General features: G+C 41.1%; 1 protein-coding gene across 1 annotated transcript in view; it reads right to left on the bottom strand.

The window, feature by feature from the left end:
- The window catches only part of Znf704 (zinc finger protein 704), a 201,854-nt gene that overhangs the window by 31,480 nt on the left and 146,525 nt on the right, over positions 1-23,849 (bottom strand). Inside the window, exons 3-4 of the mRNA XM_076835618.1 lie at positions 15,976-16,079; positions 11,220-11,452 (exon numbers count right to left, since the gene is read on the bottom strand). Of these exons, the coding sequence (XP_076691733.1) occupies positions 11,220-11,452; positions 15,976-16,079 (337 nt within the window). The remainder of the gene's footprint in view (positions 1-11,219; positions 11,453-15,975; positions 16,080-23,849) is intronic.

Genomic DNA, 23,849 nt, shown 5'->3' on the forward strand with positions numbered 1-23,849 from the left:
ACCTCCCTTTTCACTGTGCAGTCCCTCGGTGCTCAGTGATGCTCCTTCTGCAATGTATAGTGCTGAGCTGAAGAAGCTGGAGCTGTTAGAAGGATGTAAAGAGGCCAAGAGCAAAGGCATAAGTCAGAAGTCCTTATGAGATCCTCTTGAGTCCTGTTGTTCATTCTAAGCAGACAGTTTGTAATTTTCTGCTTCCCTGATTTCCTTGGGTCATGATTCTAAATACATGACATGTAAGCTGAGTCAAAAGGGGAATTTAGAATCCCAGTGACTAGGGAAGCTGAGGAATGAGGATCACAAATTTCAGGACAGCCTGAGCAATTTTGGTAAGGCCTTAAACAACTTAGTGAGACCCTGTCTCAATAAATAGGGTTGGGGATATGGCTAGTCAGTTAAGAGCCCCTGGGTTCATTTCCCAATTAAAAAAAAAAAGTGGGGGTCGGGGGAACTTAAATCTTACCCAACCTCAAAGTCCACAAAAGGATTTCTTTTTGGAATTCTTTTCTTCAAAGCATTATTTTATTTATAGTACATAACTTAACAATACAATGAACAAGTGCATTTTGCCCATTTTTCAAGTGATAAAGCTATACTATAGAAAATATCTTCCATTTAAGGGAATTAAAGACTCAAATCAAAATTACAGGTACCTGATTGTCCAAATTCAAAGTCATAATAAATAAAAATGCTTTTTGATTTATTCCTAACCTTTTTGCTGACCATATTCTTTCATTCATTGAACTAAATATCTGTTTTGCAAGGAATATTCCAGGTGATGGGATAGAGAACAGAAAAAAAGAAGAGGTTGATTTTCAGGAAATGAAATTGTAGTGGTAAAGCAACATATTATAATATTTGATAACTGTTTCAGATGCAGCCCAAGGCCTCTACCAGGTAACTTTTGAGCTGGCACTGCACAGCTGGAGAAGAATCAGCCAAGCTAAGAGCTAGACTTTTCCAAGTCTTGAAGACAGAAAACAGATTGACAATAGTGGGTGGGGAGAAAGAAGGATGGTGTTCAGAGGGAAGTGCAGGAGGGAGCAGTCTGATAAGGCGCAGAGGTAGGTATGCCAGATCTTGGAGGGCTTCGTAGGTGAGAGTAAGAAATTTTGATTTTATTCTGAAAGAAGAGTTATTGAAGGAGGAGAGTAACACTACATTGCTTCTGTTTCAAAAAAGTTAGTCTGTTTTGGGGGAGAGAGCAAATAAGGGCACCAAGTGACTGGCTTAGAAGATTTGGGCCCTGAGGATGGAGAGAAGTGGACACGCCCAAAACATATTTCGGGTTGAATATGAGGACTGATCAAAGGGATGGTGTTATAGATGACTCCCATGTTTTAGGTTTGAACACTGGACGGATGGTGTTCTGGTTATATTAAAACTGACATTCCTATTATATATATCAAAAGGTAGCAACTAGGAAGGAGCTCAGGAAAGTCAGAGCTAGAGATATGAATTTAGAATCAGGAGCTGAAGGAACATTTTACAACTTGGGTCTGGAGGAGATCATCTAGAATGATCAGAGCACTCTAGACACTGCTTCATGTGCTGTTCCAGGTTGGAGAACGAAAAGCAGCAGTCAGAGGGAGGAGGGACCAGGATGGTGTTAAAAGGATAAACAGAAGAAAGTGTTTCAGGAAGGAAGATGTGACCAACATTGTTGAAGAAGGACTAAGGAGTGTCCCTTGGATTCGGCATATGGGGCTACTGGTGGCCCAGGCTATAGCAGGTTTTGTAGAGGAGTGGGGATGGAGATCAAACTGGGATAGACTGGAAAATAAGTGATATTTGAGCAATGAAGAGAGTAGATGCCAATTTTTCCCGGAAATTCTGCTGACCTATGAGCAGTCAAGGGGGGTGTTGGAAGATGGAAACTGAAGTGAGTTCTTATGCAAATGGGAATGATTAGCAAACACAAGGAGAAATCGATAGTGCAGTAGAGATAATGGCTGAATTTTGCAGAAGATGAAAAAGGTGCCCATGACTGCCTTGGATGAGACAGGACATTCTCCGCAGGAAAAGGACGATTTAGATGTAGCTAGTTTGCCAATTTGGTGCAAGGGGGATAAAAAGCATTCCTTAATGAATGCTTCTGATTTTTCAGTGAGGTAGGAAGTAAGTTCAAAGCTCAGTGTAGAGTGAGGCTGTCTGGGAGGCTTGAGGAGATCAGAGAAAGTGATATAATTATCTTGACGGGGGGAAATGGGAAAGACACATTATTTGCACATTCATGGTAGAAAAACAAGATTCTAAAAAATTACGAGATTTAGGCAGTGCCATTTGATCGTTTTTTACCAATGAGTCAGATTGACAAAGTCTTGTATAATTAATGGTATTACACAAGATAAAGCCAAATTCCTTCTCTATTGTAGGAATTATTTTAAGGTCTCCAATTGGGGATTGTTTTAGGAAATTATTATCACAGTGGTAGTTTTGTGCCAAAACAAGCATTATAAGTCGCTTGTTCCTTGCCTGCACTAATAGTGAAGCATTTATATTTTAAACTGATAAGGAGTAAAGTTTCATCCTGGTTACAGAAAAATCAATGTCATTGGTACACCTCCTTTCCTTAGTTTTCATTCATTAGTTCAAGTCGAGGTATCAGAACCCAACATACCAGGAAGCTGACCCATAATGTCCTCTCCCCAATCAACAAAGTGCTGACATATCTTGCAACTTCTTCTCTGTGTCCCCTGGAATTAGGATAAATACCATCTGCAATTATTTATTCCCTCCTCAGTTGCACGTTACTTCTTTAGGTTCCCTGCTTAAGGCTCCAAAGATGGGTGAGCTAAAGAGAGTTAAGTAATGGATATAAAGAATCTGATAAGCTTTGCCTTCTCTTTTGTCTTTTGCTGAGTTTTAAAGAGGCAGGCTGTGGATGTACCAGGTAGATATTGGAGATACTGTACCAGGTAAGTACTAGAGATATGGGTTAAGCATGGGAAGTTCTTTTGGAGTAGGAACCCCAATTTATTGCCCAACAGTCTTATCTCAGTGCTTAATACAGCATCTGGTTCAATAGGCATTTGCTGTGTGCAATCTTGGGAAAGCTGTGTTTTAGGGCCTGCAGAGATGAGCCACATCTGTGACATCTTAATATGCTTAAATATTTTGTGAAATTCACCTTGTAAATGATCTGCATTCAAACATGTTTGCCAAAAAGGTTACTATTCTGTAGAATTTGAGATTTCCTAGCACAGTTAAGACTTCTTCCTTTTTTTTTTTTTAGCTGTAATTGAACAGGGGAGGCCCATGTTGATTCCCTGCCTCGTGAGGGCTGAATTACGGATGTTTTTCTCTTTATTCTATGTAGTACATTTCTTTTCCAACCTTACATACCCTGCACCAGTAACTATATAAAGAAAGTGCAGATCTACCAGAAAAGAATGGGGAATTTGCTACAGGAAAAAATATTGTCTAATTTATGACTTGGGTCATTAACATAGCAATTGGAAAGCCTTTGTGCTGCATTGCAGTCTATAGGGATAGCTAGAGGAAGTTTCTGTGGATCTGCAGACAGTTGCAAATGAGGACTTAGGAACATAATTAGAGATAGTGGGAAGACTAAACTGTTTGGGGGAGGAAGCTCTCCTCAATCCAGAGAGAGGCAGCTGTCTTTCTCCTTTCCCTCTTCTTTTTGAACATCCCATCTCACATTTACTATCCCATTGTATCTGAACTTGTCAGAGTTCTGTGCCCATCATTTCCTCATGCATAGATACCTGTCATCTCTAAATCTGGAATTGCCTATAACTTTGATCCAATTCAACTTTTAGGGATCTATCCTAAGAATAATTCAAAATGACTACAAAGATACATGTATCAAGATTCATCATATTTATTATTAGACTTGAGAAAAATTAGAAAGAACCTTAAAGGTGCCAATGTGGGGTGGTTACATTGATGCTGTACAACTGAGTTTTAAGTGGTCTTAAAAGTGAAGTTGCGCTGGGGCTGTAGCTCAGTGGCAGAGCACTTGCCCTGCACATGTGAGGCACTGGGTTCGATCCTCAGCACTACATAAAAAACATAAACAAATAAAGACATGCTGTCCATCTATAACTACAAAAATTTGCTTAATTATTTAAAAAAGGATGTTTGTCTTTTTTTTTCCTTTTTTTTTTTTTTGCAATGCTGGGGACCAAACTCAGGGCCTTGTGCATGCAAGACAAGTGGTCTACCATGGAGCCACATTCCCAGCTCCCAAGGTCATTCTTGCATCAAAGATGAGGGCCCTTAAATGGCAGTTTAGGACTTTTCAAAGTTCTTTCACTACATCCACTTGAAACCAATACTTTGTCTACAGACAGACTACTAGCTGTTATACCTAAAGGAAAGCAAGCCACGGGAGGAGGAAATCATGAAAAAATAGCTAAATAAACAACACCCAGTTTGCTGCACTAGTCCAAGCTCCCCCAAGAAAGCCAAACCAAGCAAAGCTGCTGGCAGAGTCACAGTGGCCAAGTATGAACAGCCCATCTGTGTTCCAATCCTGGCTTCTCCTCAAGGCTCTAACAGATGTTCACAGAGCTAGAATGTCCGCAAACGCATGGAACAACAGCTGAAAATTCACCCTTAATGGAAAGCACTTCTGCGGAACGCTAGAGCCAACGCCAGCCGACTTCAGATCTAACAGAACAGTCCTCATCACATCAAGCAGCTGAGAGGATTGAGGAAGGGTGGAGGGAGGGCACCGTTGATTGGAACTTCCACACATCTATCTCATTTAACATTTACAACAGCCTCATGAGAAGGTGACTCTCCAGGCAATCACAGCAGACTCCAGAATCTCACATAAGCCTGATATAAGATGCACAGAAGCATCCAGACAAGCTCTTTAAGGACACCCAAGTTGGGAGCTGTGGGCTCCAACGATTGTACAGAACTTTCTAGGCATTCTTTAGCTTTGAACAGCTTCCTGGCCATCTCTGAGACCAACTGCTTTGGGCTATAAGCTGGTCTCCCTGACCTCTCTGCTCACCCTTCCATTGGTGAGCCTGAATCCAGATTTTACTCTGGTTCATACTTGGGATATATGGAGTAGCTTCTGTTTTCCTGACAAAATCTAGACTGATACACAAGACTACAGGATGACCACTGATGGTCACCTTCAGTTCCAGGAGTAGAATCATGGCTTGATTTTGAAGTATTCTGTGGCATGCTATGGAAAAATTCCAATTAAGGGTATATTCCAGAAGGCACATTACCACCTGGGCAGCCTGGGGTCAGTATCACATTGCCTTTTCTTAGGCGAATAAGATCTTTCAGTATGTATTTTTAATATAGCTGACTGTGGGTACATGCTGGAGTGCATGCTGCTATGGATAAGTTTCTCCAGAGTAGATCAATATCCCTGAGAGATGGAGAGGGTCTAATAATTCTGTGCTGTATTGTACATGCTTCCTCAGCCTGTCTCATAGGAATCCACACCTCTTGGCAGAAGCTTTGATGGCTCTTTCAGGGTTAAGAGGTCTACTCAGACCCTCAGCCCTATGCATGTCACCTTACCTTTGTGGGATTCCCTCCACCCCCTTTATCTGTAAAATGAGAGGACTAAATGAGATTAGTTTTTTTTTTTTTTTTTAATTTAGTTTTGGGTTTTCAAGGTGTTGAGGTTAGTGCCAAGTAATGAGTGATTTCAAATGCATGACAAGTATAGATTAGACATCTCCCACCTATATGCACTGTGGCTTAATGCTGTGGTGATGAGTAAATACAAATATAACAAAAAAGATTTTAATAAATGGAATAACAGAATATATTCTTTCATGTCTGAATATTTTTAGGATTCATTGTTTTGTGTACTGGTAGTTCTTTCCCTTTTATTGTAGTGTAGTATTCTTCTGTGTGACTATACCACAACTTGCTTATTCATTTATCTGTTGATGGACATTTGGGTTGTTTCCAGTTTGTGGTGATAATGAATAAAGCTGCTATAAACATTTGTCTACAAGTCTTTCTGTGAGCATGTGTTTTCTTATCTCTTAGGTAAATACATACCCAAGAGTAGAATTGCTGCGTCATATGGTAAGTATATATTTAACTTTGTAAGAAACTGCCAAACTCTTTTTTTATAGAGTAGTTATACATTTTATATTACCACCAACAATGAAGGAGAGCTCCTGTTGACAACATTTGTTATTTTGTACCCCCAATAAACATGCTGTTATGATTCCATGGACTTTAAGTTCTACAATAGGCATCATTAATCCCCAGTGAATGCAAGTCAGATTAGTAGTGGCCTGGTTGGGGGTAGGAGTGCCTATGACCTCTGAGTGGCAAAAGTGGTGCTTGCCTTGAGTGAAGTGATTATTCAGGTGGAGACTCTGTTAAAACTCACTGAAATGTATGCTCAAAATAGGTCCTTTTTATTCTATAGAAAATTATACCTTAGTAAGAGTGATTTAAAATGATTTCTGTAATAACAAATGGATTCATGAATTAATAGAAATCCCCAGTTATTCCATATATTCTCAATCAATGGATTCTAGAAACGCAACTCATCTTTGGGGACACCTGTACATGTCTAGATAAGATGCAGTGGTCCTCTAATGTAGAAAGGTTGAGGCTGGGTTAGATGATGCTGGAAGTCCTTGGAACTCCAATGCTGGGGTCTTAAATACCACATGGCTGGCTATTCTAAGACCTTGTCACTAAAGGCCTATACCTCACTCTTCTTTTCCCGTGGTCCTCTCCATGAGCCAATCAGTTTGCTGCCCTGGCTGACAATGCTGTGTCAGCTCAGTGAAATTGCACAGTTGACCCCAAGCTGCTCTTGGGAGCCCCGCGCTCCCAGCAGTTGCCAGCAGTTGGAACAGTGGGTCTATTCCTGGAGCAGCACTTCTTGAGAGAGGCACTCTCTGCTCAAAATTAATGGGTTAGAAATTAAATCAGCAGAGAAACTGGCAACACGCTTATTTGCGAGGGTTTTATCAGTTTGTTTTCTTTTTTGGAGCAATCATTCACAATTTAAAGTGATTCATTGCTTTTTGGTTCTGAAAGATTGAAAATGCAGAGTGTGGCAAATGATGACCCCCCCCCGCCATGTACTGCTGTACAGCTGTTATTGAAGCACCTTATGTTAACTCAGTGCTTTCTGCTCTGACTTGAAATTCTCCTCAATACATAGGTAAAACTGTTCATGGTCAAGATATCTGAAATAAGTGAAAATGAGGAAGGCTGAATCCTGAGTCAGGTTTTGTTTTACACTCTAATTTCTGCCACTGTCATTGCTATCCTCACTCAGCTTAAGGGGCCTTCCCAGTCAGTTGTCAACTGTATAAAAAGGTGAGCACAGATTAGTGGCTAACATTTATTGATCTACACATCTCTCATATAATCCTCATAAGAGCCCACAGACATGGTACTATTGTTATCCATATTTTATAGATGAGGAAATTGGGGCTGAGAGAGGCCAAGTGATTTGCTTAAGGTCACAGAAATACTGGAGTTGTCATGCCACATTCAGAAGGCACAGAACCCAGAACCTGACAGAATAAGGAGTCAGGTATGGAAAGGAGCACATAAATAACTATCAGCACTTTGGGTTTTCTATGGGTCTTTCGGAATTGAAGGTTAACTCTTAGCTTTCCATAGAATTTGTTTTCGAGGTAATCAGTAGCTGTATTTAGGGTTACTGCATCACCCTGTGGTCATGATAGGAATTGCAACTCCCCAAAGTCTCAGAGTCCTGGCTCTCAGAGCCCCATCTGAAATCACAAAGGAAAAATTCTGCGAGAACTGGCCAGGAAAAGTTGGCTGACTCACCTACAGAGCCAGGAGAACAGCCTTTCCCTTCACACATTCTCCCTCCCTTGGCTGCAGGTTCTCTTAAGAGGAACGGATGCTTCAGGAGGAAGTAAATTCCCCAGGAGGCAGCCTGAGTTCCTTTCTCTGAACCTTTTGCACCCTGCTCTTACCTTGCCATGTAGCTTTGTTTGATTATTTCCCCTCCATGTTGTTTTCCTCTGTGGGCAGAGGGAAACGTTGATCCTTCAAATGAATCTGCCTGCAGAGTTTCCTCTTTGTTCTTTCAGCTAAGCTGATCTTGTTTTTGCCATGTTATAAGCTATACAAACTTGGACAGTTCACATAACATCAAGGAGCCTCCTCTGTAAAATGGGATAAGGGTATACCAAAGATTTTTGGTGTGATAAAATGAAATGCTACATTTAAAAGTATTTGGTAAACTGTAACTAAAAATAAACATGTAACAAAGCATGAAATGTGATTATTAGAAAATGTATCTCTTAGTTATAGTAAAAGGCAATGCCTTATCTGCGCTGTGCACTGAGTATTCTTAATTCATTTACATGAAGTGGAACACAGTTCTCCAGAAGAGGCAGTGAGTGTATGCTCTGGGGAGAGATGGGAGGAGGGATTAGGCAGCTTCCATAACCTCAAGTCATACTCAGACATAGGGAATTCCTCCTGCTTTGTTAAAAGTCCTACCAAGGTCTGTTAAAATGTCACCTCATCCTAGAACTATACTCACATTTGACCTTTGTGAATGTCTCCAGAGAGGTGTGATTAATACCTGTTCATCTCGTTTTCAGATGAAGAGGCTGATGATCAGAGAGGGAAGGAGATTTTCTTAGGTTCCCAGGGTAGTGAAGTTCAGTTTAGAAAATGGAATTTTTTGCTTTCTGTTGAGGGCATGTTAATTTATCATATATCATATTACTTCTTGGTAACACAGAAATGCAGCTTCTCAACTTTTTTTTGACAATAAGCCACAGTAAGAAACACATTTTGCAGTCTACACTCACACACAAATATAGGACTGAAATGAAAACAACCTGACCCTTATACATAGTACATTCTAGTTTGTCCTATTAATTAAAGAGTACTTATTCACAACTCATCAAATCAATTCACAACCTACTAGGGAATTGAGACTTGCAATTTGGAAGAACCTGATCTAGAAAGTTCTCAATTTCCACAGGATATATGATTGTTACAACTGATCATGGTTTCAAATGAATATTATGAATCTGAGTAAATACACAGGAATATAAATTGATTTCAGAGAGTTCCACCAGCTAGGACATGTTGTCTAGTTCAAGCAAATTAATATGCTTAACTCTTAGAAAATGTAATTTTAAATGCTTTGAAATCACTGTATTAGTTACTTTGTTCTACCACATCGTTAAGACAGTATTGATCATGTACCATTATTATTGCCCCTGGACACTTCACTTCCTACCCACCTAACTTTCAACACTTGAAGGAAGGAGCTAAGCCTTATTCTCAGGACATGAAGCATTTTGCCTGATGGGTACCCCATAAAAGTTGGTTCACTAAATAAATTTTTAAAAAACCAATGGTAGCACTTTCTTGCTATTTTCACTATTAAAAGTGATTTTAAGGGCTAGGGTTGTAGCTCAGTGGTTGAGCGCTTGCCTTGTATGCATGAGGCACTGGATTCTATCCTCAGCACCACATAAAAAAATAAATAAAAAAAGATATTGGGAAAAAAAGTAATTTTAAGTCCAAAAGACCAAGACAACAACTTGATCTATGTAAAATCCTAGAATTAAAAATCAGATCAATTCCTATTGAATTGAGGGAGAAGTCATAAAGAAGGAAGGATAAATATGGTTCTCACTTTTTTCATTCAGACCTCCTTACAGAGGAGGCCTATGCCCTTCAACTAAATGTCATCTTGTACTGAAGCTGCTTTTCTTTTCCTTTGGGGACTTGACTATTCCCTAATTTAGCGGAAACTTGCAGATCTTCAATACAAGTGACCAAATGCAACCAAAATGCAATGCAAGAGTATAAAGTGTGGCTCAGTGGTTACCTTAGAAACTAAGTTTATGACAGCTCTCAGCAATGCACTTTGAAAGCACTGGTGGTTCTCTGTGCTGTGAGTCCTTGCACTGATGAGAGTCAGGACTACACTCTCAGATACCTCCAGAGAGAAACCTGGGCAGCCCAAACAGTAGACAAAACTTCAGGTCCCAGCTACTGTCCTGCCAGGAGGTACCCTTGGATGCAAGTGCCAGTGTTCTCTCTGACTGGTCAATGAGACCCAGCATCCCCAGGGCCCACAGGATGCCAGAATGACTCCACTGCTACATGATAAACTAGGGTGTAATGACAACTCTTTAGGCCTTTGCCGCTGGGAACGACAGAAGGCTACACTGATGTCCTCTTATCTGAACCAAAAAAGCTGGCCCTTATTGGCCCTTTTCCACAGCCAGAGACAGTTCCTGTACCACCTCCACTGCCACACATGCTAAGCAACGCTGAGAGATGCCAGAGGGAAGGGGTTGGACCAATGCCATCTCTTGTTTGCCTTTTGGAAATGAATCAGGGAGGAAAAAAAGGTACGCATTGTACTCCTTAAGGCTTTGCCCTGGATTTTTGTGGATAGTCATTAATAATGACACTACTGATACAAATTTAAATACAAATATATAAAACCAGCTTCGTATTGACATGATAACTTAAAATAATATGATGTCAAAATGTTTTCCACATTTAGCTGTATTCTTCTGTTATTCCATGAAATAGAAATGCTTCTGAAAAAAAAAACTGTGAGCAAAATTAATAATTTAAATGTAGCTGAAGAGAATGAAAAGAATATGAGCTTTATGTTCAGGAAGATCTGGGTTTGATTAGGGGCTCTGGCCCATTCCAACAGGGGCAGTTAAATGTATGAAGTCCCTGATGCCCAAATTCCTTAGGTTTACCATACAGGACTGCAGCGAGGACTAAATAAAAATGTAACCAAATTAACTTATTTTACTGATTAATTAGGCCTCCTTTTTAAATTTTTGTTTAGTGGTAATTTTCAATAAGTAAAATGTGCATATGTTTTATGTCAGCTTTCATGTATATTTCACATCTGGTTGTTCAAAAATGAGATACAAAGTATTCTTCCTAACAATCCTTCAGGGATGATTGAAGCAGGGAAGAGAAAAAGATATCAACAATTTTTTTTACAATATAGAAAAAAGTTATTCTCACGAAGAGAGTGAACTAATTAACAAATGACGTTTAAGTCGGTAACTTCAAATACCGGTAAGACCTAGAAGATGGGGCAGGTAACATATCGATATTTCAAGTTACTTTTGTCTTTAACTGAGACAAGTTTATTTAGAAACTTCTAAGTCCATTAAAGGGGAAGGTCGTCTGCTGGTGGTTATGCGAAGGAAGGCGAGATTAGCACCCTGACCATGCTCAGAGGGTCCCTCCGGCGGCACACCCACCTTTCTTTTCCTGGGAATGGGCTCATCAAAGAGCAGGTTGCTGGCCTCCGCCTCGTCAATGCCATCGTCTGGCTGTGCGGGACTGCGGAAGGGCTTGAAGCTGTCGGCGGACAGCGGCGGTGACGGTGTGGACGGGTTGGACTGGTCGCTGGGGGCGCTCCAGCTCCAGTAGCCGCTGCTGCTGGTGCTGGAGGGCACGCACCCGCCCTCTTTCCAGGATCCGCTGAGGCCCTCTGCAGGCACACAAACGCACGTCAGTGGGGCTGCTCCGCGGGGGCCAGGTGCTGTTAACCATCCCGCTCAGTAATTCACAGCAGGTGGGTATGTGAGTTTTTATCCTATTTGTATATCCTCCCTCCCCCAGTCACATTATAGTTCATAAACATTTAGTTATTTTACTCATGTGACAAAATAGGTTTTTTTTTCTGAGTTCTCTGATGGGCAGCACTAGTTCCTTGGGATTGTGTGAAAAAAAGAGATTTTCTTGTTCATGAAGTTTGGGGAGCTCTGGATTTATTTGACTGCAGTATACCTGGGAGGGATATTATTTACAATATTCTCCCAAATTATTTGGTCACACAGTCCTCCCCACCCCATCCCAATTTTTTAAGAAGGAAGGACTCATTAAATTGTTGATTTTCGTAATACATTACAGGAAGTCAGTTTATGATTTAAGACTCTAAAAGAAATAATTATTTTTGGATAGTTACCTAAAGCCATTTCTCAAGCTGTCAAATAGTAGTGCCTTACATTCTCTGTGTGTTTTACATTTTACAAAGTGCACTGGCATCCTGGGTGTTGTGGCACTTGCCTGTAATCCCAGCAACTTGGGAGGCTGAGTCAGAAGGATTGCAAGTTCCTGGCCAGCCTTAGCAAGTTAGAGATATCCTGTCTCAGAATTAAAAAATAAAAAGCACTGGGAGTGTAGCTCAGTGGTAAAGCCCCACTGGGTTCAATCACCAGTACCAATCAATCACCACCAAAGCTCACTGGCAAAAGCTCAAGCACTGTTACATCTGCCTCTCAGAGGAAAGGTTTTCCCAGTCTTACAGACAAGGACTCTGAGGCAGCAGGAAGTTAAATGACTTGCCACTTGACTAGTAAGTGTGATCCCGGTGGGTCTGGGGTCCAAGCCCTAGTCTGTCCTCCTTGACCTTGATTTAATGAGTGCATGTGAATCCTATGAATGTCCTACATTTTCTCTGGCAAACTGGGATCAGGGAAGAATTGGCAATAATAAGTGATAAGATTGGTGTTTAATTTTTACCTTTTCTCTTGTGGTGGAAAACACTATGGGAAGGTTTTGCTAATGGAGAGGGTGTTTTTAATCACCGAAGGTTTGCTTTACTTCTCAAAATGCCCAATCTTAATTAGTATTTGTATGAATTCTACTTTCTTTCTGGATAACTTCTCTTCCATATTTATGTGCATTTTGAATATATTAAAACCATACTATTCTAACTACCAGAAGGAAAAAAAATCCCCAAATGCCTCATTAAAAAAATACTATTAATGTCTGTATAATTAGTAATGAAGTCAAGACTAGCATTCATGGAGAAACTCAACTACCTTATCTAATTATAGATTTCCAGCATATACCTTAACTATGTCAAGCGAAAAGTTTAATTAAAGGCATGATGTTTTAAAATGAAAATGAAGTGGCCCAGTTCGCCAGAATCAAATGGTCATTTACAGAGGCTCACACCCCGCCAGCAGAAAAGCCAAATTATCATCTCACTCCCTATATTCTAACAGACCGATAACCTTAGTGGACTGGAGCTGCCTTTTATCATCAAGAAAGCTCCATTCAGGATAACAGCACGTCAAGGGGAGCCCATGGACAGCCATAGGTCACGTTGCTTGTTGTGAAAACCTCACTTGGAAAGCCCAAGTGGCTAATAAACACACCCCAGTATGCACTTGTACAACAGAATCAGGTTCATGGTGCTAGATGTGTAATCACGTTAAGTGTGAGGAATTGAATTTATTTTGAGAACTACTAATACAGTTGTGATTACATTGCTTCACATCATTGCCAAAAGTTAATTTGCTTATCGGTGAGTGATATTTCCTTTAGGAACACTATTAAATCCGAAGGAAAAAGTGATACAGAATTGAATTTTTCAGAACAAATCAGAACGGATTCACTGTGTTCTTACTGGGCAGTTGTCTCCATATCTTATACAAGTGTTTATCAAGAATTCAGACAGGCACTGCTGGACTCACACCCTCTTTGCAGACTCACCTCTTGATAGAATGATCCTTGTCAGGCAACGCCAACACAACACAACAGTTTCCAAAAATTCACTGATATTATACAATAACTCTGGAGAACATTTTTTTGATTCCTAAAAATGAATGCTTATTTAGAAATGTGTTTCCTGTTGCAGACTAAATGAGAGAGATCAGACAATTTGGGGTTATTAGTTGAGTAGGTATTTTTTAAACCGTAAACGAACACCGAGTTACTCTATTACTATGCTAACAAAAGTTTGCATTGAAGGATCAAAAGGTTTATTTTAATTCTAACCTTAAAATACAAAGGAGCACTAAAAAATTCTCTATTAAAAAAATCCAATGGTAAAAATAATGATTAATTTGAAATATATCTTTTTTCTCATAAAGGATTCCACCTTTTCCCCTAAAATATGTTTTGGGGGTGCCTCTAGTTTTGCTCTTAGTATAATACTTCTTTTCCAGTACTGAGAGACTGAGAAAGGCAAATCAGGATACTTTTTTGCCAAGAGGCCCCCCAGAGAGAAGTCATTTCATTGAACCAACCGGAGAGGCCAGCCTAATCGCAAGAGAACCTAGCCTCCTCCAGTACCTAAGTAAGGGGAGTCACCCAGATTACAGTAAATCAAGCTGCTGGGCATTTACTAACTCCCATATTTGAATTCCCAGCATCTTAATAGTTCTTTCCACTTCTAATGGGGTTGGAATAGATTTGGATGAGGACTGACTGGATGTTCCACAAATTTATATGAACACCTCAAGTTTACAACCAAACTGGATGTGAACCTTAGCTCAATCTCATGATTGACTATGCTGGTTTTTGTGTCACTATTAAATACCATTTGGGGGACTCAGTATGTTACATTTTGACTTACAGAAATCTGGCTTCCTCCCATGGGGAGTTCTCTGTGAATGTTCTTGTCAGAGCTGCCAGTGACATTTTGCTGATGCAGAATGCAGTCCCTTTTATGCTTGACCCTTGGAAGCACTGGACATCTCTCCTTGAAACATGCTCTTCCATGAAACTTCACTCTCCTGATTTTTCTCTACCTCTCTGGTCACTCCTTAGTCTCTTCCTGGGCTGTCTTTCCTCTGCCAGTTTTTACATGATGGCAGCCTCATCATGGGGCTTGCTTCTATACAGTTCTCTCAAGAGAGAACTGTGTGTTAACCATGTGTTGACTCACCGCTTCAACACATTACATCCTAATTCTATACCAACATGCAGATCTCACTCCCAAGGCTACACCCAGATCTTCACCAGCTGGTGCCTGTGCAGTGATCTTAGGCTGTCCCAGACATGCTTCAAATTAGACCTATCATCTTCAGCAAAACCATCTCTTACCCTAAACATTCACCAATAAATCCATTTCTCTGCCTTTGTTCCTTATCCCTTGCTGAAGCACACCATCTGCCTGGAAGTCATCCCTGACACATCCTGTCCTTCATCCTCTCTGTTGATTCTCCATTATTTCACTTTTTCAGTTGTGTCCCATTCAGTTGCACTGTGAACACCAAGGTTCCATCCACCTATGTGTATTGTATGGCTTATTATTATTTTTTCTGTAATCCTGACCCTATCTTTTTGCTCTCTGAATACTTAGTAGCTCTTATAGTCTCAGTATAAAGTCCACACTGCTAGCCAGGTAGGCATGACCCATCCTGGTAAAGCTCCTGGTTCATCTATCCAACTCCACTGCCCACTGCCTGTCCTCCTGATTTATCATGCTGTACTTTATGATGCAAAATTATTATATTATCATTAAGAGAGCAGGATCTTCAATCAGAAAGATAGGGACAGAATTTCAGTTCTGCCATTTACAAGCCAGCTAATCCCTATGCACTTCAGTTCACTCATCTGTAAAATAGTGATAACAACTTCACATAGAATTGTTGGAGAATTACACGAGATAAAGTAAGCATAGTACTTGGCACACAGTAAGTGCTCAATAGATAAATGTTACCATTAATGAGGCTATGATTGATAGTCTGTTTTCCCAAAGAGATTGAATACTATCTGGAAGTGTGTGGACACTATTTTCCAATGATGTATTCAAATCATCCAGATGGAACCTGATAAATATAAAATTAATGAGTGGACTAAATAATCCTGTTTGATTCAGGAGTCTGGAATAATGCTTTTAAATAATATTTAGTCTTCACTGAGTTCTTTAATCCAACTACCTCCCCATCAAACAGAAATAATTCTAGGGAAAATAACTTTATTAGGCCAATCTTTATTTACCTGGGAAAAAGGAACACAAGTACTGCAAAGAAATGTTCTGGAAAACATGGCAGAAAACAGGTGATGATGTGTAAATGTGAGGTGAATGGGTGCTGGACAAGACGCAGTGGGGTTTGGGGGAAGATGTGGAGGATGCCAATAGCCATGGGATTTCTATATCTTTTGCATTTTTCTCTCCTTCACGATCAATTGTTCACCTGAGGAAGGAGAATCCTCAAAGAGAGATCCGTCATTGGTAGCAAGGGCCATTTCACTAAGCCCACGCCCTAGGCTTACCATTTGGCCGGACAGGAGGACTTCGAACCAAAGGGCTGGTTGACAAGCTGGTGAGTACCATCGCTGCTGTCACCTTGTCCATGTCCAGTTCCTCTGAAGATTTCCTGTAAGACAGGATGGAGCACTGTCAACTGTGTCACTCTGCATCCACTGTGGGCCAGGCCACCCCATTTATGTGTTGTTTTTTTTTTTTATCCCCATGAAAATCTAATGAAAATCATTTTATGGATGAGAAAGCTGAAGGCCAAGAGGTTATGTATGACTCAGTCAAAGTCATACATATGAAGAAGAGAAGGATTCTTTCATTTGCTGTTCATCTCACAACACTTATTGAGAGTGCTGATGGGCTAGGCACAGGTGACACCTGGTGGACAGGGGACAAGGTTCTTTCCTTCATGGAGCTCGTAGGCTAGTGGGAAGAAACACAATGACGAGTAGGTAAACCCACCAAAAGGAACAAAATAACATCGGACACTGGCAGGCTGTACAAAGGGAAGACCTGAACGTGACTGTGGGTGGGCTGCACTTAGGTAGTCAGAAACTGCCTCTCTGAGGAGGTGACACATGAGGTGAAGTGTGGAGGCCAGAAGGAGCTGGTCCTGAGGTGTACCGAGCAGAAGCATCAGCCCATATGGAGGCGAGGCAGCAAGAAGGTACGTGGCAAATCACAAGCGTGACCCATCAATGAGAAGGGGAGACTGGTGCAGAGTTGGTCATGCATGTGTGGTCGGGTGGCCGAGGTGGTGTTTCAATTTTATTCTAAAAGGAATGGGAAGTCATGGGAAGAAATTTTAGCAGGCCTACTGACACAAGATGACTCGTATTTGTAAAGCAATACCTGAGCTGCCACATGAAGAATGGACGTTAGGGGAAGCAGAATAGAAAAGGGAGAGCAGTTAGGAAATGATTGCTAGAAGTTTAGATGAGAGAAAGTGGTGTTGTGGACCAGGGTAGGGGAAGTAGCAGGAGACCTGGTGGGTCTGGCTGCTGCACTGGGTAGGGAGATGAGCAAATGGGAGAGACTGGATGGTTTCAGGTGTTGGCTTGAGCATTAGCCATTTACTGAGATGAGACAGGAGGAGAAATGCAATAGGGGTGTTTAAACTTCAGTTTTGTTTTCTTTTTTACACTCTGCTAGAGGAAGAATAGGTCACAGGAATAGTTACTATGTTGTTAAAGAGAAGAGCCCCTAGTAATCATTCTTTGAGATGAAGAGGTGGCTCTAGCTCATTGATTTTGGTCAGTTAACTCTGAATAAAGTTGCATAAGGTAATGGTCATGGTGGTCAGACTCAGCTTGTTTATGCCGATTTCAATAAGACAGTTAAAACTGAGGGGCAAAAATCTTGTAGTACCTTCACATCAAATAAATTGTACCACTTCCTGAGAGATGAACATTTTCCAATTAGGGAAGAATTGAAGAAACACAATCGAGGATTAATAAGCCATATCCGAAAATGAATTCTCACTTCAGCAAATGTGGCTTTCATTCACAGGTGTGCTTTATAATTTATAAAACCAAAGAACTGTTAGAACTTCATACCATTGCATTACAACACAGTAGTGGAGAGAAATTCTTAAAACTGGAGAAAATAAAGTGGTTCCCAAATGGAGAAGCTGCTCAATTAATTTCATCAAGTTACAAAAATCATTCCAGGTTGGCTCTCTTGATATCCACCTGGATACTAAATTATTCAGCAAAGCCTACTCTTTCAACTCAAGGTACCAAAAAAGATGGAAAGCTTTGAAATTTTCCTTTATAATTCTTCTCAAAGCACCTTATGCTCTTTCTCAGGGAACTGTTGCATGAAAAGACAAATTACTTGTTTCAGATGCTGGCAATTGAATATACTTCTCTAAAGCGAACTTGAGAGTGCACAGTGAAATTCTCTTCACAGAAGTTTGAGAGACAATTTCATACACTTAAATGAGCAGGGTTTCCTTCCTCTTATCTGGCATATGATTTAAGATTTTCTAGTAGTTGCGATTTATGACATCCTGCTACTTGTGAGTGCAGGTGATACCAGTTTCCTGCAGCAATGAAATCTCTTGAAATGGTACCAGGGAAAGAATGAAAAGCACCTTCAGGTAATTCTGACTGTTTTGTTGGCTCAGTTTCTCATGCAGTCCTGGTCACAGAGGGAATGAAAAAGCTGGAGACCTTGAAGGAGAAAGGCTCACTAGATGGACTGCTATATAGAGCACTGGGCTTCTCCAGCTCCAGGTTCACAACACCATGAAGTACACTGGGCAGGTACTTCCATCGGTAATTCCAAGACTAGGTTATAGGAGCTGCTGACTTCTCTGTCCAACCATCTCTTTAACAAAAGGTTTGAGAACCAGAATGTGAGACTCTGGTATAGGGGAAAGACATGATTTTGTAAGGAGACATGCTCCTTGCTTTCTCCCCTGATTCCTAGAGGGACTTGCTGGACAGGCCTGCCTTTTCCCTCTTCTACATCTTGGTTTTAGGGACTTTCCCCCCCCCCCCTCCTTCCTCAATTTGCTTTGAATCTTTTCTTGATTTTCTACATATAAGGGGAACATTTTTATTTTAGCAGTCTGATAAAATTTAAAAGCTGGTTTATGTGGATTTTTTTAAATATGAAGATCAGTGGGGGAATGTATCATTATAAAATATGCATTTATTCTGTATTGTCAAAATCTATCATTACATTTCATAATTATTAAGTATTATAAAGCAGATTTTCAATGAAGAATGAAAAGAAGAATAAACATTAGTGTAATCAGAGTGCGTCTCTATCTGATGTACCTTTAAGTTTCCCAATGCATTGGTGGCCACCAACAACAAAATCAAAGGAATACCTGGCTAATGATCCAGATAAACTGTGTTTCTTAGGGAGTATTTTAACCATGCTACATGAAATGTTACCACATGATATGGCCTTCTGCTGAGTTGTATATTTGTTTTTATCTTTGTTTAATTTCTTTTGGTGCAGTACTATCTAATTACTGATTAATTGGTGCTTCAAATTCAAATCCTTATAATTAAACATGAAGAGATGATATACAAAGTAGAATTGTTTCACTTTGAGAAAACTGCTGTAAAGGCCTTCTGGTAGATTTAGAATTGCTGAACAGAAAGACACTAGAGGTGATATTAAATATTCTCTCCTAATCTGAAATTGAATTTTAATCTACTATTGAAAACTTTATTGATCACATAGTTTTATTAAAGGCTGAGACCTTTTCAATTAATCTTTCCTTCTTGAACATTATGGAAATTCATATTCATATTTACTTTCCTTTTTTAAAAAAATTCTTTAGTCATGGTACAACACCAGATTACACCTTGACATAATCACAAAAGCATGGCACCCAACCCACTCTGATTCAGTCCCAAGCACTCTCCCCAACCCTCCCTCCACTCTACCAATCCCTCTTCAATCCATTTACAGTTTTCTTTTTTTTTTTTTAAATTAGTGTCTTGTGGACACATCTATGCATGCACATTTGGAAGTTAAGTCACATCCATTCCACTGTTCTTCGCTTTTCCTGTCCCTTCTTCTTTCTCCTCAATCCCCTTCATCTACTCTACTGATCTTTCCTCTATTTTGATGAACAACTTCCCTTTCTTTTTTTGTACTGGGAATTGAACCCAGGGTTGTTTAACCACTGAGCCACATCCCCAGTCCCCCACTGGTTTTTTTGTTTGTTTGTTTACATTTTACTTAGAGACAGGGTCTCACTGAGTTGCTAAGTACCTTGCTAAGTTGGGGAGGCTGGCTTTGAACTTTCCATCATCCCCAGTCACTTGGAATGCAGGTGTTCCGCCACCGTGCCCGGCTCCACTTGTTTTTTCCTTTCTAGTTTTTTTTTTTTTAATTAAAAAATATATATACATTTTTACCCCTCCCCCTATTTTGGATTAGCTTCTGAATATCAGAGAAAACATTCAACCTTTGACTTTCTGGGACTGAGTTGTTATTTTAAAATAATAGTAATGCTCATTGTCACTCATCATGCCGTTTGTCTCCAAGCTGACCTGGCTTCCATGGATGAGCAGGATTTCATGAAGGGAGGTCACATGTGGGGAGGGAAGCAGGCCACCTTGGCTCACTCAGAGACTGTGTGAGACTCTGGTCTCCCATGAAAAGGAGTGGTGGGGAGGTGGTGGTAGGGGGACCAAGCCTGGGCATGGTCTCAGGAACTCATGTTTCACACCGAGTGGTTTCTTGTATTGTAAGAAGAGAAAAGGCTCTAAACATACAGGAACCTTGGAGAGAGATGATCAATTTTTATTTTAGAAATATGTCAAAAAGAAAATGTAATAGAAAGGGAAACCAAAGGCAGGTTATTCGCCTGAGTAAAGTCTCAATTCAAACTCAAAAGGATCAGACTACAAGGGACACAACAGATTCTATTCAGGCTGATAACAGGTTTCTTTTAAGGATGTGTTCTGGACCTCTCCAGGAGGGGCAGTGAAGGCAATGGTTCAGACTGCAGCTCTGGAATGAGGGAGCTGGGCTGGCTTTAGAGCCAGTCTCTGCATTACTACTTGTGTGACCCTGGGTAAATTCCTTAACTCTGAGTCTCTTAACTGTTTCTTCATCTGCATAAGGAGCATAAAATTAGGGTCGTTGAGAGGATTAAATGAGAAAACACACATGTGAGCACCAATGTGCGCCTCTCCGCAGTCCAAGTTCCACGACGTTTACTGCTATCGATCTTCAAATTCACAAATACACGCAAGGCACGAATCCCTCCCGAAAGGGGCAAGTGTTAGACTATTCCACTCACTCTTCTTTTCAGCACCAGCACTAGGAGTTGTTGCTTTTCTTTTTGAGGGGAATGTGGTGGGTAGATGTTATTTTTCAAAAAGTACAAAACTGTTATTACAACCATGTAAATTCCTCTGTAAGAGGAGGGAACTGGCAGGTAGAGAAGCAGCACTGGGGCCCTCACTAGGGCTCCAAGTCAGTGCTGTGGCAAAGGTACATCTCATTACATCCTGAGTCTTGGCCAACTCCACAAATAGCCAAAGCCTAGAGTGGCTGCCTGGATTCATGCTTGGGAGTTCCTGCTTTCGGTCCTCCGGCTGGAGCACATGCTGTGTCCTGGAGGCTGCAGTAGATTAGAGAATTACAGCCTCTGTACAATAAGAGAGTACCTGTCCCCCTGAGCTCCAGGCTAGTGGAGGATCAGACCTTATTTCCTCACATACTCGCACTCTTCCACACGCATCTATGTAAACCTGCAAACTTGATATGCTAGGAGGAGCAGCATGGATTTTGTGCAGAGATTGTAAGTAAGTCTGGTGGCCATTTAACTCAGGGTGGACAAGCTTCCGGGTGAAAGAAGAGCAGGGCAAGGCTGCCTTAGAAAGGGATAGCAGGACTGAGTATGGACGGTGTACGGTGTGCCTGGGGAGAGGACAGCTGGGCAGCAGAGGGGAGGCAGTTTCCACCTTCTGTGAGGGTTTTCATCTTTTTTCAAGGCCCAGGAGGCACTGGAGTGTTCCCAGTGGAGAGGGATGGGGAGAGGTTGGGTAGGGTTCGGGTGATGCTATCAGATTTGCTTTTTGAAAAGCTCACTCTGGCTGCCGTGTGGAAAATGAGTTTCTTAGGTCTGACAACCACTCTTTTATCTGAGGAATTGATTGCCTGGTGACTGTGTCAGCAGGTTCCTGAATGACATCATCTGTGACATGCAGAGGCAATCAGCAAAGTGTGGGCAGCATTGACAGACATGGATCCAAGGCCTGGGGTCTCATGCATGGGTGAGCACAGTGGGTGTGACCCTGAGTGTGTGACCCTGAGCGCTCAGCCGTGGCCTTGCTTACAAGTTCAGCTATTATTTGTGTCTCAGGAAGTCTTTTATTCTTTTGAGCCACTTCATGCCTGACTGCTTTCTGTTTGCAGGGTGCATACAAACATAGTCTCCCCTGGCTAGCCCCACCAGCTAAGAAGAGATGTTTTACATCCTAGGGAGCCATAAAAGACATTCATTTGCAATTAAAGTGCTGTAGTAACAAATGGAAATAAAAATGAATAATACCTTCCTTAAATTAGCACTAATCCAGTTCCTTAGCAACTACTGAAATCTGCTGTCTAGACTAAGTTTAGTCACTTTTAAAACTTGTGATCATCTTAAAACAAGGAATAACATCTGAAAATAAAACCTTCTCTACTGGAAAGGCTACAGTAACCATTCCCAATCTTGGAATTCCAGGAAAGCTTTTATGAAGAAGAGTTTGAAAGTTTTTTATGAGAGTCAATAACCATTAAATATGATTAAGTGCAAAAAGTTCATTTTGTTTCTAAAGTTATTTTGTAGCAAAAGTGGTAAATGTTACTTCCTCTAATTTAATTTTAGCTGATATTTCCTTTAAGATTATAGGAAAGACTAGGGCAACTGCCCATTGAGATAGACTGTTCTGTGGTCTTAAAGGCAGAGGTGAAGATCATCTATCTAGGTGATGGCAGGATTGAGGAGGAGAGGAAAGCTGTGGCCAGGTGGCTTAAGCCTTTAACAAAAGAGAAGGGATCGGGGTGTCAAAAGAGTCAAGGAAGGGGAAAGGTGGAAGGAGCCTAGAACACAGGGGTGCTTACCCAACAGTGTGCAGTAGGAATGGAGATGTGGTTCAGTGGTGGAGTGCTTGCATAGCATGCTCAAGCAAGCCCTGGATCTCCCAGGACTACAGAAAATGTGATGAAGCAGTTGACAGTAATGGGGATGTGAGAAATCCCCTCGTGGGAGTTCCCTCCTGCCTTCCAGGATGAGACCCAAATTCCTGTGCAGCAACGTCTGGCCCTCTCTGATCAGGGTCTCCCAGTCTTGGCCCATTTCCCCACAAGTACAATGCACCAGGCTTTTCCAGTTAGTTCTCCCAAAGAAGCTGCACTCTCTTCTTACCTGCATCTAGTTTCCTCCACTGCTCCATCTGACCAGAGTCTGCCCTCTCCCAGTTCTCAGCTCAGTCCCACTGTTGGAAGCTTCCTTCCACCTGCTGCATGCACTGTTATGCTGGGGTCCTCACTTCTTGTACTGTCTCATTGAACTCCTGGGCTCTCCTCTGCCTCCATTCCCCATGAAGATCAGGGCTCCGTGTTGCATTTCTCTAGTCACAATAACTAGAACTAATCCTTGCTTAGAGTAAATTCTTTATGAGGTATTTGGGACAGAGTAGCATTAATTAATGCTGGTGACAGTCTCTGAGGGGTGGCAGGGAGAGGCACAGAAACACATCTGAAAAACTTTTGCAGTTGTCCTCTGCTCATGCTCTCTCATCCTACTAAACCTGGTAATTTATTCAGTTTCTCTTGTGGAAAACAATTCCTGATATACCCAGCTATTAAATAAATTGTTCACATGAATATTTTCGAACTGGTCCTAAAAAAAGTTGGCCTATCTTGGCAAAATTGATTTTGTTCCAGCGTCTGTGATAATTCTTCTATATTCACAAAGCCTCCCAGACCCACCAGTGAACTTTAGAATGTCAGCAAGAACGTTATTAAATAATAAGTCTCAAATCCCTTGAAAACAATTCTGTGTGATTAGCTGGACTTCTTGATGTGAGCAGGCTGCAAAATGCAGCTCGGGGAAGCATCGCCAGCATCCCTTGATGGCCTTTTTGCTTTGTAGGTTTGGTGCTTTTGATTGCAGCCAACGTGTTCTCCCGGGAGTCACAAAGCCAGTCTTAAGACCCGTGTGGTTTTCTCCAAACACAAAGCCCTCTGTGCACATGTGAGCATCTTCTGGGGCTGCCATTTAGACACGATGCAATGAAAAAAGACCAGAGGGGCCTTGGCAAGCACCTGAATTTTTGTTACTGTGTGTTTTGTGTGTGTCTGTATACATGCACACCTCTGTGTCTATGTTGGATCTCTCTCAATGTTTGAATCTGTACGTCTG

The sequence above is a fragment of the Callospermophilus lateralis genome, chromosome 16 (genome assembly GCF_048772815.1).
Source record: "Callospermophilus lateralis isolate mCalLat2 chromosome 16, mCalLat2.hap1, whole genome shotgun sequence".
Lineage (NCBI taxonomy): Eukaryota > Metazoa > Chordata > Mammalia > Rodentia > Sciuridae > Callospermophilus > Callospermophilus lateralis.